Genomic DNA, 18,843 nt, shown 5'->3' on the forward strand with positions numbered 1-18,843 from the left:
AAGTCTAATTTCAAAATGGGCATTTAATAAGTGTCCTTTGTAATACAATATCATCGCACACTAATTTGCATAAAGCCATGGTCTGTTCTAAATAAGTCGCTTTGGACTTTAGGAAAACCCTGCATTGCTCATTTCTACACTAATCTCTCATCAGTAAAGTCCTGTTTTAACGTTTCCTATCTCCCAACCACTGAGACTGTAGTTAGGCCGAACTTAGTTTAACAGATATTTCACACTTTCACATATCAACTACATAACTTGTAGAGATAAATGTGAAAAAAAACCCCAGTTATTTATCTATTTTCGACAGTACTTTAGTGCAAGGTAAGGATGTGATCCGTGGGATGACTCTGCACCTTGCTCCGTTGAGCCATTTAGATACATAGTCATACATTTATAGCCATGTATGACTTCTCTAGGAAAACGAATTCCATACGTTGTTATTTATAAGTGCTCTGTACATTTGCACTGAATAAGCCGAATTCTGTATAAAGTTTTACGATCGTTTTTAAAAATGAAAGATACTTTACCTTCTCTTAGTCCAATGTGAATTCTGCTCGTCTTATATGAACTAAGAAGCAAATGTGGTGGTAACAATGTAGACAGAGTGAAACCCCATGATCGCCGTTATAGACCCCGTCGTTTAATTAGTACCACCGTTATTAACCCGTGGACGTATGGTAGTACAGTGTTGAGAGATGTACATTTTACATTGAAAAGTAATGAAGTATGATTTTTGATGATAAACAGAATCTCACCCTCGTGTCTGCTGATATCAATTATATCAACACTCGTTGATAAAGGTAAAAATATCCTCGGCAAGCCACGGATATTTGTAACTTTATCAACTCGTGTTGATATAATTCAGTAGACACTTGGGTGAGATTCTCTATTTGTTCCCTGCTCCGAGCGACGTCTATGGAACGTAACACAATAAAATGACGTCATGTTTTCCATGACGTCAGATTTAGTTTCGGCAAGCTTGGATGAAAATGGCTGGTGATCGGACGCTAGCGTCGCTTTCCGACAGATTGATGGACCGAGATGAATTAATAGAGCGGGAGGAAAATCCAACGGATGAATTTACTGTGACACGCAAGTATTTGAAAGTATGAAAAACGAAAACACAAGAAGACAAGCATTGTCACTAAGGTGACATAATCCCCCGCCGCAAATTATCAAATCAAACTTAGAAAGTAATGAAAGTGAAGGTTGTAGTTTAAGATGAAGTTAAATGTCAACAAGAAGACAAAGTCATCAATATCCCCCGCAATGGCAAAATACTCTTCATGAATATGTCTACGAGTTATGATTATGTCAAATGTTTTGGTGTGCATATAGAAAAGTGGAAGGAGGGTATAGAAAGGTTTTAAAAGTTCTGGGCCCCGTTCCACAAAGCGAAAGAAAGGAGCACAACTACCAATTTCAATCTAAGTCAAACTTGTTGCCATGGAAATGCCAAAAATATTTTATTCAGAATTCCAAAACTACCAAAAGGCACCAGTACACCACCAGATGTATGTATGTGCCAAGTTTGGTGAAGAAACACTGAACGGTTTTAGAGTTCTGCTCCAGAAAGGAGCACAACCACCAATTTCAATCTAAGTCAAACTTGTTGCCATGGAAACGCCAAAGAATAATTTAATCAGAATTCCAAAACTACCAAAAGGCACCAGTACACCACCAGATCTATCCATGTGCCAAGTTTGGTGAAGAAATATTGAACGGTTTTAAAGTTCTGCTCCGGAAAATACAAATGTGCACGGACGCACGGAAGCAAAACGCGTTGCGGGGGATAACAAAAGCATGACCAGTCAACCTGCACCTTCCCAAGATGATGCTTTGTGTCAAATATGAAGAAAATACAGTGAATCGTTTGTGAGATGTCTCGCTGGTCTCGCTGACAAGGTGAACATGGAGGTAGCCTAATACTATATCCCCAGCTTTGGAATTTATGTCATCAAACACATATTTGATTTTAAACACATTTTCTATGTTAATTCCTAACAAACCGACATAACATTAAAGTTTCATCAGAACCGTTGAATGAAAATCAGAATATAAAGCTATAGCTAGATAGTATATGGTCTGTCACGTGCAATATTTTATCAACATAGTGTTACTAAAACAAGAAGATACATATGTCATTCTATACACATATAATTCTATCATACACATCCTCTTGGGTGGTCAGATGATAGGTTGTTTGTTGAGACAAATCTCTGTAAATGAGTACTTATGTGTAGAGGTTGAATGGTGTTAAACTTTTGTAAAAAATGGATAAATGAATTAACACATATAATGACTCACAGCACTGACTGATGGGCACATTTTATAAGGGCTAAATTTTCTATTTCAAACTATGATGGCTGGTATTCATGCTGCAACCGACTAATTGGATAACAGGTGTATGGTACATTAAGTATGCGTCAGAAACATAGTGTCTGAATTTAAAAACAAAATGAAATGTGTGAAAAACTGCTGATCAAAACGTACTATTCATATTTATATGCTGAACATCATTGAAAACGCACCCCTTTAAAAGTTCAGATTATTAAAAGCACGTGTAAGGAATTAATAATTTTTGAGTGGATAAAAACAGATGGACGACTGACAAAAACAACAACACAGAAAAGACTCTCATTCATTGAAATGTTCCAGTCAGAAAGGATCAAACACACGTGGGGTCAAATCAAAAAGTCAATATCGCGTGTGACCGCCATTTGCATTGACACATACAGTTCAACGTATCCTCATTGAGTCAATAAGCGTCCGAATAGAGTTCTTGAGGATGGCATTCCACTTCTGCAGTAGTGCAGCATCAAGTTCCCGGATGTTTCGCAACTGTTGTCGCCGCGAATGACTTTGACCAATTTCGTCCCACAAGTGCTGAATATGTGTGTGTGTGTGTGTGTTTTGTTACATCTGGCGACTGTGCTGGCCAATGAATAACCTGGATGTGTTGCTGGACCAGATACTGCATGGAAAGTCTTATTGTGTGTGCCCGTCCGTTGTCCTGTTGAAAAGTATGGACATCTTGGTGGTGATGGAAGACAGATACGATTTGATTCTGAAGAAGCTGCTCACAGGTAATAAAGGGCATTAACTCTCCCTTGACAGACATGAAGGCAGTCCTGTGATTGTAATTTATTCCATCCCAGACCATGACACTCCCACCACCCACAGGTCTGTCTGAACCACACACTCATCAGCATAACGTTCACCACGTCTACGCCAAACACGTAATCGCCCGTCAGCATTACGTAGATGAAGACGTGACTCGTCAGTGACTACCAAACCATGCCATTGTTGTAACCTTTACTGAAAATGCCTGCTAGCCCATTGTATACGATCGTTACGGTGTCTTTCAGTCAGAATTGGTCCAACGTAAGGGCGTCGAGCATGGAGCCCTGTAGCGTGTAGACGGCGTCGCAGCAGTCGGCATTGTTCAATCACTGATATGGACAAGGTCAATATGGCGATCCTGATGGAGCGTCGTAACACGTTGTTGCCAAGGTCATTGAAGGTCACGGGTGCTCCCTGTCTACTGATGTCGTCTATGAAGCCTAACGATGGTGGAGTGGCCAAGTCCAAGTTGTCGAGCAATATTCCTGCTGCTGGTGCCAACCTGAATCATGCCTAGTGCACGTTCTCGTGAGGTGTTAACCTCGGCATCTCGTTACACAATCGTTAGTGAAGCAATGAGAATCGGTTCTCATACACCTGCTTTTATTGTCACAGTCAGTATGATTTCAGAATGAAATTCGCGCTTTTTTCAGGGCGTGACTGCATGTTGATGCATTTTGGAATTAAAGAGTCATACTGTGGACAGGAATTTGTTCCTAAAGCATTTTCTCAACTCGACATGCCCTTCGACTTCATGTGAGTTATATTCATTGATCATTGTCATGCTGAAATCCATCTTGAAGAAAATATGGACAATTTTAGACTGGTGCGTTTTCAATGATGTTCAGTATACACGTATTTATAGGCTACATTCTACGCAGAATTTCATCAATTGTCAGGGATGTGTAATAATCACAAATTTGCGATAAAGGTCTTCAGGGGGATACAGGTCCGTTGCTTGGTTGGCGGTGTATCTCCGATTTTTTTTACATTGAGGTCGGTGGTAGTATGAGAACTACTTGTTAAATTTGAATGTGGCAATAGTTGAAGAATTGCCGTCGGAAATAACATAAGGGTTGATATATAAAGTGAGCTTACATTATTTCATAGATGCTACGACACCCGAGATTTACACTGTCTCGTGTTTTGTCGTAGGAAATGATGTAACAATATACCAATTTTTGATGGCGTTTTCCCCTTGTCTTCTATGGTGTCAATTCGTATTGCGCTTGGAAATTAAACAAACTGTGGACCTGCAACCAGTGTGCTACCAGTGGACGACAGCCTTTGACCGGTAGCCAAAAAAAAAAAACTACAAAAGGTGATAAATCTCTCCAAAAATAAAGAAAGTGCCAGTTTTGAAGAACTGACTTTGTTGTAAAAAATATTCGCCGGCCCCTCATCAGCACCAGTTTGGAAATGAGAGACATGAAAGAGAATGTGGATGGCCTAATGTAAGGATGGACAAATAGGGACCTGCTCCCTTCGATAGCACCTGGTAGGTGGTTTAAGCCCGAACTTGGTAACCACTGCCTGGACTATTAAAAAATCATGCCATAACTAAGGTGAGTTAGGAAGAAAACCCCAACACAGAGTTGTTAAAAATTTCTTTATTAAAACTGCAAAAAGAATTGTTCAAATGTTGAAGCATTGTTCATATGTCATTCCAATTGAAAGTGGTTTAATAACTTACATAAATTAGACTTAAGACAATTAAAGTTCAGAAAGCTGAAATCAAATTGGTTCATCACCAAGTGATAATGACACAAAGAGGAGCTTTTACCATTAGTAAAGAAACAGAATAAAACAGCTGAGCATAAAATCTATTCAAACTGGACTAGAGAACATTATTTTCACCCTGCATAGGCATTAATTACATATCTTTCTAAAGTGATTTGTATATTTAGATGTAGGATCTTTGGCTTGCACTGGAGGATATTCAAAACTCATTTTAGTTTTAAATTAAGATGAAATTCATGTTTTATTGTTTGTAAATATTATATCGAAAAAAGTTTATTACAGCAGACAAGTGCAAAAGCGTGATACATGTACTTGGCAGTGGTATCCATACTATATACGTCTTACATGCAGGAAATCTTCTATTGTATAACAACAAATCATCCTGGATTATCAGGTTTATCATCCCTCCATTTTCTTGGATGAGCCATTCACAACCAACTTCCTCTCTGAAAATAACGTTACAACCTCCATTGCTCCTATCTCTAACATGGCACATAGCTTCTCTCGCTTCTAAGTGTCATGACGTTTGAATCTGTCTCAAGATGAAGCTATGGTCAAGGGTATATATAAACAAAGACATAACACACTCGTAAATCAAGGATGATCAGAAAAATGAATTTCTCTCCTTTCATATATTGTATGTTTCCTTTAAGCTACACAAGTATCAGCTATTTATTTTCACCTGATGGCATGAATAATGATCAGAATACATTTGTAATTATGTCCTAAACTAACCACTGTCCAGAGAGAATGAACCAATCACTAGACTTCACCAATGGACCAAATATGAAAATAACAAAGAATTCCACAAGTTCTAAAGCTGACCTCTCCTAAATGTTAAACTTGCCTGTTTCTGGTTACATGGCTAATGTTCAATCAAACAAGGATACCACTGAAGCATAACTAACAATATCTGAGCAGTGAAGGACACCATTTCCCATCACTGAAAGTGAAGTTTATTCATGGTCATTTTATATTCAGAATAACCTTGACATTCACTTTATAGAACTTGCCCTGTATGGAGGTATGTATGAAGGTAAGGAAAACTAGTTGTCATTCTTTGATTTCTCAAAATCTCAAAAACCACCAAAAGAGTTGTGCTGATTATTATCAGATTATTAGTTTGCAATTTTCTGCAAACAACCCGACTAGTTTTCATTGGTTTCTTTTTTCCTTTCTACTATCTTTCTCTTCACCATTAAATGTGCAACATACACATTACAGGCAAAGCAAAGAAACATGAAACAACTCCAAGGTTTTGGCAGCAAAAAGGCATGTAGAAGTGTGAGTCATTAAAATGAAGACAAACATAATAAGCAAGGCTAAAGTATCAGAACTGGTAGTTTTCAATCGTACACAAACCTAGGTTGAAAACAGAAAAGCAAGAAGACTTAACAGTGTGAGACAAGGTGGTGAAGTGGAATTCACTTTTCTGTTGAGTAATTAACAAAAGGCTCCCAAAACATAGACCTGAGATCAAAAATAATTATCAGTAATACAGAACTGAAAATAGCCAACTGGGAAAAATGATAAAATATTAATATAAACTAAATGTCTACAAAACCAAGCACAGATGAAACAAGTTAAATGTACATTGCCTTGAGTAAATAGAGGTAATAACAACCACAGAAACAAAGTGTATAAACAAATGTGTCACTGTACATGACTTGGTTATCTAGATTAACCAATGCTTACTGTACATTCCCCTCAACACACATACCAACAAACATCAGCGCTACCAGTACATCACTCTGTAGGTGGTGAAACCACCAAACTATCTGCACCTAATACTTTTCCCTCACTGAAGTGTGCCTACATAACTTAATAAACATATATTCCACTATAATACAATCATTCCTGTTTCACTGACAAGATTTTACAAAAATAATTAGTAACTAAAGCCAAAGTGGAATCTTTTTTAGGATGTCTGCCATGCTTTTGTGATCATGGACCAACTCAGATGGTTCTGTACTGGGAGTGTTTTTGCTACTAAAATAAAAAAAAATCCAAACATAAAATTGCCAAAGTTAGTAAAGAACATGGTTTGCAACTGTCACATGTTGTTTGTAGCAAAAGTCAAGTAGAGCAGTGTTGCTACAATTTTAGTAATGGCGTCATGACATCACAGCACTGAATGACATAATCAGTGGAATGTCACTGCCAAAAACAAATTAAGGAATATATGTAAATGTGCTCATTTTTAAACATTTTCTACAAAATAAGGACATCGGATATATTGAAACTATAATATACCTACACATAATATACCTACACATTTTAATCTCTAGAATATTTTAAAAGGTTAAATGCAATTCATTATATATTTATGCAAAACTGTGAAGACAGAGAGTGATAATTCTTCATATTTTCAATTGGAAAGTCCTATACGTTTGGACTAAAACATCAAAATGCAGAAGTCCTTAATATCACATAAACTCTCAGGAAGAAATTGCTGATACATGTGTTTAAAATGCTTTAAAGAAACCGAAAACAACAATTAAAGAGGCTCATGATTTCACTTCTGTTATCATGAACCAACTTTGGCAGTAGATCTTAACTTTACTCTCATACACCAATCAAAAGACAGTCTTCAGATGTCATCCCGACGCTGAGCACAGTACACTTGATACAATACAAAATACATATTCAAATACATTTTTGATTGCTGATACATGTGTTTAAAATGCTTTAAAGAAACCGAAAACAACAATTAAAGAGGCTCATGATTTCACTTCTGTTATCATGAACCAACTTTGGCAGTAGATCTTAACTTTACTCTCATACACCAATCAAAAGACAGTCTTCAGATGTCATCCCGACGCTGAGCACAGTACACTTGATACAATACAAAATACATATTCAAATACATTTTTGACATATGTCACAACTTCCTGTTCACTGACAAAGCACTGGTTATCTACTTCACAAGAGCCAATCTTCTGATTTGGCAGTAAATGGAATATAAGCACTGGGATATGGAACTATGCCACTGCATACACACAGACAATACAAAAATATAGACACACCCTGACACATCAATGGGGAAAATTACCTGGAAGGTGCTATTAATTTTGAAACTACATTTGATTAATTGCATTGGACATATTGGAAGAAGTCAGTATATCACATGATATGCATCTAGCTACTAACATGACAAGTGACATTGTTAAGCCGTCAATCAGAAAACAATCTATCTTCTGCTTTGAAGAACAATGTAGTTTTCAGAAAGTGTGACTCACATTGCAATAGCCAGTATTTCATTTGAAATCTCATTTTTTTAAATTATAAAGCAAAAATGACGTATGATAAATAGGTTATCACACTTGTGTTTTGGGATGGTTAATATCCTGCATTAGGAATAAACACTATGTGTTTAGCTCGCCAAGGCTAGCTAAATACAATGATTATTCCTTCTGCAGGATATTAACCATCCCAAAACACACTCGCGTGATAACCTATATTCCCTTTCCTCAAGAGGAAGTATGCTGATATATATCCATTTCACTACCTTACAAATTCCACCGCTTTCTTTTGCAACTCTCATTGTATTGTGATTTTGTTTCTGAGTCAGCAATAGAGGGATTCTAGTGTTCTGATTGCTCCCCATGTATCATGGTCTGTAAATTTGCTTTTTTCACAGCTGTGAGAATCCGGGGTAAGAATAAAGGTCCTCGTGCAATCTAAGCTTGTCATGAGATGTGACTAAATGTATCAGGTAGTCCGGCTTGGTGAATTGGTTGTTCGTATGTTGTTGCATCCTAATTGCATGGATTAGTAAAATTTAATCTAAACCTGTCTCGACCAGACTTGACTATTTAGTGAACACAAAACATGTTAGCAAAATGAACTACCATGAAAGTTGAAGTAGGTCAAGCACTTAGATTTTAGATTTTATGTTCCAAGACCGACCCTCTTCAAAACCACACCCACTACCTATCCCCAATGTTACCACCTACAGCTTCCTTGACAACACAAAACACACATCGTGTAACAAAAAGCTATATGTAAGAATGTGAAAAGCACCAGAACAATACAAAAGGTGGGTCAGTTTAGGGAAAAGCCATTTGAGCAATCCATTGAAATCTCAAGTATCATCAAGTTAGACATACAACATTAGAAGATGGACTAAAGAGTTTGCTTCACCTTTATTTACATATGATCATATGATGTGAAGATTAAGTGTGGCGTCAGTCACTATAACACTGTTAAAAGGGATAACAGTCTTATAAGACACACACTTACACCTGACTTTGGGAAACATCTACCCATTTAGGAATTCATATTTTAATGTGTGATTCTTTTCCAAAAGTGCAAGAGTTACAATAACTGATAACTAGGGTTTGGTTTAATTGTTGTTTAATGTCGCACTCAGCAATATTCCAGCTACATGGCAGCAGTCTGTAAATAACTGAGTCTGGACCAGACAAGCCAGTGATCAATGACATGAGCATCAGACTAGATAACTACTGGTCTGTATTTACCTTAATGCCTCTCACATAGAGCATTACACGATTAGTCTAAACGAACCTGTTATGTGAACTTAACAAACGCTGGTTGAGTCACAACCATTTGTCACTGTGGCCACATGGAACATGGTGCACATAAACAGACAAAAAATCCACACTGTAATCTTCTTGGGGTATTCATATCCTGATCTCCATACTCCCCACAGAATGGTGACAGACCAATTATCACACTCTGCATAAATCTAGGACACAAACCTGGTACTATAGTGACAAAGGAAATCAAATTAACACAAACAATGCACAATCGTAACTTTATATATCTTGTCACAGTCAGTTCAGGTAAAGCATTATTGTATACAGTGGGAGTCATTGCTAGAAGATCTGAACTGCTCGTGACTAGTCGTACCTACTGTGTATTTTAATAACAACCTCGAAAAATTAAACCAAATATACACTTACTTAGTCAAATGCTTTATGACAAGTTAAGGTCCCAGTATACCGGTACAGTGAACAACTGAAGTCTGGCTTTAAGATGACGTAAATATAGAAGAGTTTTAAGATGATGTAACATTAATCAAACAAACAAATATGACACCACTAACATGACCTCACTTAAAAAGTACAATTCAGTCTGTGCCAAATAACCTCATAGCCTGACTTCACCTGATATCATTTTCAGTAGATTTTCGAGTTAATGTATGGACCTTTAATAGCAAAGATCTACTTGAATGAAATACTTTTTACTTGACTCAAGCTTAAGAGTAGAGCCTAAAGTCACAGCATGTTCAATGTGTTCTCAAACCTTTGTGCATTGTGCACAATATCCTGCCTACATTATCTGATGATAAATGTTGTGATTCCATCTTGTGTCAGCCCTAACATAACTTTACACAGACAACTTGTCACTTCCATGTCAACATCTGCATCACACAAACACTGGCTGTCCTCTTCACGCCACACCAAGCACATCCTCAGTTGGAAACCAGGACATATATCATACTGAAACAAAGAAACATGGAGAACATAATGAACAGGTTATTAGGACTTGCAGCACATTCCCCCCCAATAGATCTCATAGTGGTGAATTGAAAAATAACGGAAAATACATGTATTCACTTTATTACGCATTAACATGATTAAGCAGCTGCCAGGTAACATATGATGATTTTCCTGCAATGAGGGAGGGAATGATGACCATGCAACTTTCAGTAATTGTCAAGTTATATCATGACAGTCAACGAACAACTAAGACAGTTAGTTAAGCTTGCGATTGGCAGCAATATTCTTCTGGTTTTGGCATGATGGCGTCAGTCACTTTACAGGGAGTAAGGGACCATTCATAATTTATGGCTAGGATGGGGTGGTGGGTGGGGGTGTGTGATGATGATTTTTGTGGAGAAGCATGTACAATGCAATGACACCCCCTAAAATGTATGTACAAAATAAGTGAAACACACACACACCCCTGAGTGTCATGTACAAAATCAATGAACCCCTCCTCCCCTTCCCATAATTTCTAAGCATAATTTTGAACATATTTTTATGCACAAAATTGCTGGACACCCCCACCCACCCCAGTGCATGTGTACAGAATTGCTGACCCGCCTAGCTCCCAAGAACAAAATGGGTGACCCCGCCTTACAGTCATCATCACCACCCCCTAGCCATAAATTATGAACGGTCCCTAATCACCAAATCCTCAGTTCAAATCTTTGAAGGGCATTTAGAAGTGGAATGCATAAGAAAAGCAAGATTTATGGATGTCAATCCTCAGTTGTCAATATATGACAAGCAAATTTGTATAAGGAACAGTTAATGTTCCAGCTCTATCACAGTGGGATGTAAATAATCTGGACCAGGCAAACCAGCGAGTGTGTAGATAAGCAAATGTCCTCCATTGTCAGGGCATGAAAACATGCAATCAACAGCCTGTTTCCCAATGTCATCTTAAAGCTATGGCAGTCTTAACTTCCCTAATTTTAGCACATATTTATGACACTCTTAGTGATATGATCACTTAACTTCCCTAATTTTAGCACATATTTATGACACTCTTAGTGCTATGATCATATCATTGTTTACGGAATGAGGTCTTGACTGGGTCGCCAACTAAGTTGCCTCATGTGATAGGTAATGAAAGCATGTAACCTGGTTTCCAAACACTCTGATATGTTTTCAAGAGGAATGCAACAGGAAGGGCTATTAAACACAATGACCTTGTCTTACCTGTAAAGGTAATAGAAGAATGATATCAGATAAAATGCCAGTTTCACCCAGCCTTCTCTCTGTGCTCGATTTAGTTCATCTGCATTCATTATTGTTGTGGGGTCATACAGACCAGGTGAGCTCATGACAGGTCTGTTCATGTATCTAGAAATGAAAGGAAGCAACCAGACATCACTCATCCATTTACAGTAAACATAGGGTGTCAACAGGCTTCCTCCAATCATAGTAAGAGAAGTCAATGCCTTCTATTTACAGGCAGTCTCTTAATACTGGCAGTCTGGCACTACTGATGATCCAAACAATAACATTAATGGAATCCATGGTTGATTCTGTGTTTAAGCCAAAACCTGATCATGAAAACTAAAATCTATACGGATGTTTTGGTAGTTACTGGTAACATGGTTTATTTAGATTTATCTGTAAGAAAAATAAATTTTGAAAACAAAATCCAAAAAGTTCAAAGTCATTCTGATATTCACAATGGACCACTGGTTATACTTCAACTGAAATGATCCGAAAGATAAGACTCAACTATGCAATGCAAACTCAGTGTTAGACTTTTATTGTCATTATTACTTGTTCATAACAATAACCTGCGACAGGACAGAGTTACATTAGCTTAAAAGTAAAGGTGGCAGTCCACACACATACATATTCTGTTATAAGCATTAGGTTAGTGGACTATATGTTAAGTTTCATAACCTCCAAAAATGCATAATCTGCAATATCAGTACACACAGGATTTCACTGGCTACTCCATGGCTGTTTCCCTAATGTATTTAAACTAATTCTCTTGACATTTTACAACTGGTGGAATTGCTTGCCACCTACCTTCTGACATGATACACTAACAGCGGCAGGTTGAAGAGAACAGTCCCCAACTGCCAGGCAAACACAAACAGCACTGTGTAGAGAATCTGTATTGCATATTCAGGCAACACAAGCTGGAAAGAAATGGAGACAATACCAAGTTTTCTATAGTCAGTGAGGACGAGGTTTTTCAAAGAATTGTTATTATTTTTCGTACCAGCATGGCCATTGAAACAAAATATCACTTCAGTTAGATGTTTCTGATCTTTAAAGAAAACATTGAACTATATTGTAATGACTGAAGATATTGACCATTTCGAAGATTGCTGTGACATGTGTTCGTATCAGTGAAAGAACCACCACAGTGATCAGGGTCAAATAGATACCATTGTATACCTCTGTAAACATCATACAGATACACACAAAAATACAGCTATTAACTGGAACATTTTATCTATTGGTTGGGCCTTACATAACTACCCAAAAAGGGTTGAAATAACTCGGTAAAATAGTTATGTGCTCATGTGCAAAAATCACTTCATGTCCACCAGTGAATTGTTTTCATCATGCAGATGGCATAATGGTAATAAAGAAACTATTACACTCACATATTTATCATACTCATTGTTGGAAATGTGCAACAGTTCATGTATTACTGGTATTACTGCTGGTGAAATACAAGGATTCTGACACTTGTATCACAAAATCAATGTGACACACATTTTTTGTAATCATAATAATCTCTGTATACAAAAATATATTATGCATGCACTATGTGCACATACAAAACACTACATCTGACATCAGAAATACATACCGGATTCAAGCTGTTACACTGGTCTATAGGATTCTTGTAGTCTGTTTTCAACTCGTCAAATGCAATTATCTGAAATAAGTTCAGTCAAGAATGTTAGTTACGTACAATGTTAGTCATCTAGATGTCTCAAAATGAGTCTGGAGCAAAATCATTAACTCCAACATGTAAAATATTTTAGTTATAAGGAACAGAATATGTGAATACTCAATACTTTTCAAACTAAACAATAAAAAGTCATGTTCGTGGAACAAAAGGCAAGGAACAAAGAATGAATGATACTTTCATGCTGCAAACAGCAATATTCTTTTTCAAGCATTATCCCAGTGCTAATCACAGAAATCATTTAAGTGAGCGAGTGAGTTTAGTTTTATGCCGCTTCTAGCAATATTCCAGCAATATCACGGCGGGGGACACCAGAAATGAGGCTTCACACAGAAATCAATTTAAGTATGCATGAATGCTGTTCATAGAAAGCTATGCAAAATCTTCTAAATTTATCAAAATATTATGAGGAATGGCGACAAGAGATTGACAGATATTTAGTATGTTGTTATTGTCATCACATGTAAGTGTTCTCTTGTAATAATTTGTCAAGAAAGACAGTATGTTCAGTAAAAAGTCCAAAAGCCAATACAGGCAATGTTTGGTTGCACTGATCATTAGTTATTTACAATAAAATTGCCTCATTAGCCATTTCACGCAGGAACCAAACTTGAATATCTGTTATTGACAACCAGGTTATTCTGGTTAGGTTTACATGATATTTCTGGTTGTTATTCCTCACTTGGTTCTCTACGTAAAAGTAGTATTACACATTATGAAACTGTTATGTCTCCAAACTGATTGCTCAGTATTGTAATATTGGCATCGGCGATTTCGGAAATAACCTGAACTTCCTAAAGATCAACAAGTTTCACCCCTCGTTAAACCGATATCTTTGGTTTTGAAATAACAAGACACATGCCATGGCAATCGGACAGAAAAATGTCACGATTAACTAAAACGATCAGTAGACATCGCTTCTGGACGTGACATACATACGCCCCTGACAATATATGAATCACTGATGACTGAACAAAATGAGGCCGGTGTTCGCATCGTCATAAAGAATATCGCTGTTAATAAATGAGAACAGATGTTTTATCGTGTTTCTATCGCAATGTTTTCATATACATGATATACATTTGTAAAAATGTAAGTCTTACGTGGAATATCACGAAGAATATAAGCACAGCAGTAAAAATAAGAGCGGCTATGTAGCAAAACGCAGCAAACGTGAACGCCATGATTGTAAACTAAGGGCGTGTAACTATGTGCAACTTCCGGTGTTGGTCAAATTCCTTTTCATGTCGCTGAAGTCATATAATATTTTCGGATCGATTCCTCACGGGGAAAAAAATGGTCTTTAACTTAGGACTTTGATTAGTTGAAAAATTCATTTAGAAACATTTTATCCGGGACACGGCTTCTGTAAAGTTATTGTGGCATTGATCGGACACAAAAAAATATACAGTAATGTGCTATTTGCACGGAACAGAGACCATATAATAGAATGGTCTCTGCACGGAAACGATAATATCGTTTCCGTGCAAATAGCACATGACTGTATTTTCGTCGATATTGGATGTCTGCCGCATTAAGTAATGTTCAGGCAAGGGGTGATCAGAAAAAAAGTAACAGGAAAAAAAGAAGCGGAAAAAGTAACACATTTTGCTAGGAAAAAAAGTAATACATTTTCACTTTTTTTTTTAATTCATTAACAAAGTACAACAAAACAATTACAAGCACATAATATTAGACAAAGCAGGGAAACTATACACATTGTATATGTTGTAGATTATCACTGGACAAAGTCACGAAACAAGACCTGAAGGAAATTACTATGCGGGTCTCTGCATGGATGTCTTGTAACAATGGTGGGTATTATTTTCTCTTTTGTCAAATATTTTTATTTTAACAAATGTGGATGTATCATTTTTTTCAGGTAATTAAGTTCCGTCTTTTTGCCACTGAGAAAAAGAGAGAAATAGTCGTTTTGGCAGTTTTTAAAGATGCACTATAGAAGTTCGGGAAAATAGGCATTCGAGCTGTCAGACATAAGTTATATATCAAAAGTTATTCTTTTGCTATATATCGAACAGTTACATATTCCCCCTTAGTCCAAATATTCGGAGAAAATGTTTCAGCTCCTCTCAAGTAGAATTATGTTCTTGAAAACGTGGCCAGAGTTGAGACACGAGAATGGGTCATTTCTGAAAGAAAAAGAATCCTCTTGAAATTTCTGTAGCACAATAAATCAGCCAGAAATGTCGGCCCCATTTGTTGGTCAATGGCTATGAGTACATATTGGGACATAAATCAGATCAATGAAACCCTATCAAGATCTATCCAGTATCATGAATGACGAAGCTATTCCATAGTTATGGTTTAAGGTTCATGTGTACCCATCGACATAACATTTTCACATATTACAGAAATACTAAAATCTGTTATTGATTGACGTAATATATTTGTGTATCTGATACATTATTATAAGTCACACATATATAGTATGACCAGAAATTATTGAGAACTTTAGGAATATGTTTAATTGGATTTCTAGTATTATAAACAACCTTGACCAGCTATCAAGTACTTGATTTTATTCAAGAGAGACAACTCCGTTAATCCTTTTTCATTAGTTTGTGAAGAGCTATCCCCCTTTGCTTACTTGCTAGCAGACGACATTTTCAGTGATCCTCAGTATGGATGATTTAGAGAAGAGGAAGTTGATTTTAGAGTATTATAACAAGGACATCAGATCAGCTAAAGTGATTTCAAGTAGAACAGGCATCCCTTTGTCCACTGTTTATCGTGGCATTGAGCGCCAGGGAGGCGCAGGTAGGCCCAGAAAATTGACTGTCGGTGACAGGAGGCGGCTTGGTATTCTTGTTTCTAAACACAAACGAAGGAGTTTAGAAAACTTAAGGCTGGATATGATTGATAGAGGAACTGTGGATGTCTGTAAGGAGACAATTAGAACTGAGCTGCATGCAATGGGTTGGCAGAAACGTCGAGGAATTCCATCACCGATCATGAAACCTGAACAAAAGGAGCGAAGGTTGAACTGGTGCTTACAGCATAGAAATTTTAACTGGGACAATGTGATTTTCTCAGATGAAAGTTCTGTGTGGCTGTTTCCTAATACACTGAAATTCTGGACCAAACAAACTGAAAAACCTTGGTATCAGCGCCCAAAGTACAGTCCGAAATTTAACGTGTGGGGTGGCATATCTGTGTTAGGGGCAACGCCCCTCTGTGTATTTGAAGGGAATATGAACAGTGAGCGGTACACAGATATTTTCGAGGGACATTTACTTCCATCTGCTCACGTGTTCTATGAAAATGTTTGGATTTTCCAGCAGGACAACGACCCAAAACATCGTTCAAAGCATTCACAGGCCTGGTTTCGGACCCAAAATATGACATTATTAGATTGGCCAAGCTATAGCCCTGATCTAAATCCAATAGAAAATGTTTGGGGACTTATGAAGGAAAGTGTCAATAAGAAAAAATCTGACAAATATTGCTGAAATGAAAGAAGAGGTGGTCCGATATTGGGACAGCATGGACCATGACTTTCTAACTTCTTTGATCAGTAGTATGCCCCGTCACATTGAAGCCTGCATTGCTGCCTATGGTGACTTGACAAAATACTAACTGTTCACCTGTCTTTGAATCTGGAGTTATGTTCTGCTAATATTCACATTTAATACGCGAGTAATGAGTGAAAAAAGTAAAAAACTTACAATCTTTAAATTCTCAAAAATTTCTGGTTGTACTGTACGTACAGTGCAGGAAAATCAGATTCAAAGATGTTATTACGGTGTTAATACTTTTAGATAATTCAGGATGCTTTATTAACATTAAACATAACAATTCATGATTTGAAGAATGCTGAAGTGTTTTACTAACCCCCATTAATATGATTATTCATTATATACTATACAGACAGACAGACACACACAAGCGCGCGCACGCACACCGCAAGCAAACACTCATCAATATGGTAGGTGTATCAATGGCTATACGGTTTGTACCAGAATGACACGAGTGGGTCACAGATGTCACTGATGGTTTAAGGTGCTGTAACCCTCTAAGTAACAACTTACACCTGCAACGGTTGTTTGGCATCGGGCGTACGGTGAGCGTATCTTGCCCCACCGGTGGCATCCGTCATGAACACATGAAGAGTCTATCACTTGTTCACCTGAAATAATTCAGGAACGTATGCTACATGTCAATATTGGGAATTGTATCGGACAACATTTGTTTTTTGTCACTGATGCATTAAATATCGAAATGTCGTCCACACGTCTATCATAAAACAGTTATTTTTGAAAGCTTGATTAGACAGGATCTACGGTACAGGAGACAAGATTAAGATAGCGTTTTGTTCACTGGCAAGTCGAGATTCCATTTGGACAGCTCAGAGGGCAGTGTACAGATGGCGAAGTGCATTGTTCAACGTCGGCTGGTGGTGAAAGTGTTATGATATGTGTGTGTGTGTGTGTTGTATGGGGGGCATCATCACATGCTCGGACACAACCTGTCATTGTCAATGGCAATCTGACAGGTCTGTGATATAGGGATGAGATCATTGGGCCGCATGTGCAGCCGTTGTTCATTCGAGGACAGAAACGTAACTTCACGCTTCAGCAAGATAATGGCCGTCCACATGTCGCTCGTGTTGTGACAAACTTCCTGAGCAGAACTTTCCAGAACTTCCAGTACTACAGCTGTTTCTCCGGACCTGCCCCCTATCGAGGGAAGAAATGGAGCGACGTTTACGCCAAGCCCAGAATCAGCCATTCACGTTAGCTGAATTGGGACAAGCGTTGGATCAGACATGGAACAACATTTCCAAGCTTTCTTCAATCGCTTAGTGTCGTTAATGCATCGTCGTTGTCAGGTCTGCATCAACGTCAATGGTGTACACACGCGATACTGAATTTGTGAACTGACTTTTTTTACACATCTCTTCAAGAGCGTGTCACGATGTCCAGTGTCAAATCACACAGATTTCGATATTATCCCGTAAACAGGTAAATAATGATTAAGGAAAACACCACAAATCATGTTATTATTGCTTTGCATTAAAAAAATAACATAACATCAATAATGCACAGTTACTTTCCTCCTCTAGTATATTTATTTTCCTTCAGAACGACAGAGTCGTCCATTTTCTTATTTGTGTGAATCTGATGTGGGTTAACACAAATACAAATATCGATCTTTGATCAAGAGTTTGACAAACATGTTTTGGCATGAAAGGGATAACTAACACAAAATGTCACAAAAACTCACACTAACATTTTTCATGAATGACTAAACTTTGAAAAGTGATTATCTCGAAAGTAGGTTTGTGTGGTTTATCACTGTCTACTTCGACCAATCGAACTTTTTGAAAGCTTGATTGAGGCCTTGAATGTTGTAGCCCTGACCAAACAACTTCCGAGCAAGAGTGGTATGACGCTCTTTGGAATCTTGGTAAAGAGGGCATGTTCGATTGTATCTCAAAAGTTGTGAAATGTAAACACCAAAGGCTGGAGATGTTGGCATATTGCTCGACATGAAAGGAAAGTTGACTAATGGGAAGTTGAAATCATCCCTCTTTGT

The 18,843-nt window shown here is 37.5% G+C and overlaps 1 protein-coding gene across 2 annotated transcripts; it reads right to left on the minus strand.

Moving 5' to 3' along the window:
* Window positions 1-4,721: 4,721 nt before the first annotated feature.
* On the minus strand, window positions 4,722-14,475 carry LOC124285162 (protein cornichon homolog 1-like). Of its 2 annotated transcripts, XR_006900742.1 has the most exons (6): window positions 14,391-14,475; window positions 13,186-13,254; window positions 12,390-12,502; window positions 11,559-11,702; window positions 7,743-10,331; window positions 4,722-7,531 (listed from the first exon to the last, which is right to left on the minus strand). XR_006900742.1 is itself a non-coding variant. In XM_046721340.1 (5 exons), exons 1-5 carry the CDS (start codon window positions 14,469-14,471, stop codon window positions 10,304-10,306), a joined length of 435 nt encoding a protein of 144 aa, XP_046577296.1. In that variant the 5' UTR covers window positions 14,472-14,475; the 3' UTR covers window positions 4,722-10,303. The 2 variants fall into 2 exon arrangements, 1 of the variants encoding a protein (XP_046577296.1); XM_046721340.1 differs by having other exon boundaries at window positions 4,722-10,331.
* Window positions 14,476-18,843: the final 4,368 nt, after the last annotated feature.

The sequence above is a fragment of the Haliotis rubra genome, unplaced genomic scaffold, assembly GCF_003918875.1.
Source record: "Haliotis rubra isolate DU_JTF1 unplaced genomic scaffold, ASM391887v1 Scf354, whole genome shotgun sequence".
NCBI lineage: Eukaryota > Metazoa > Mollusca > Gastropoda > Lepetellida > Haliotidae > Haliotis > Haliotis rubra.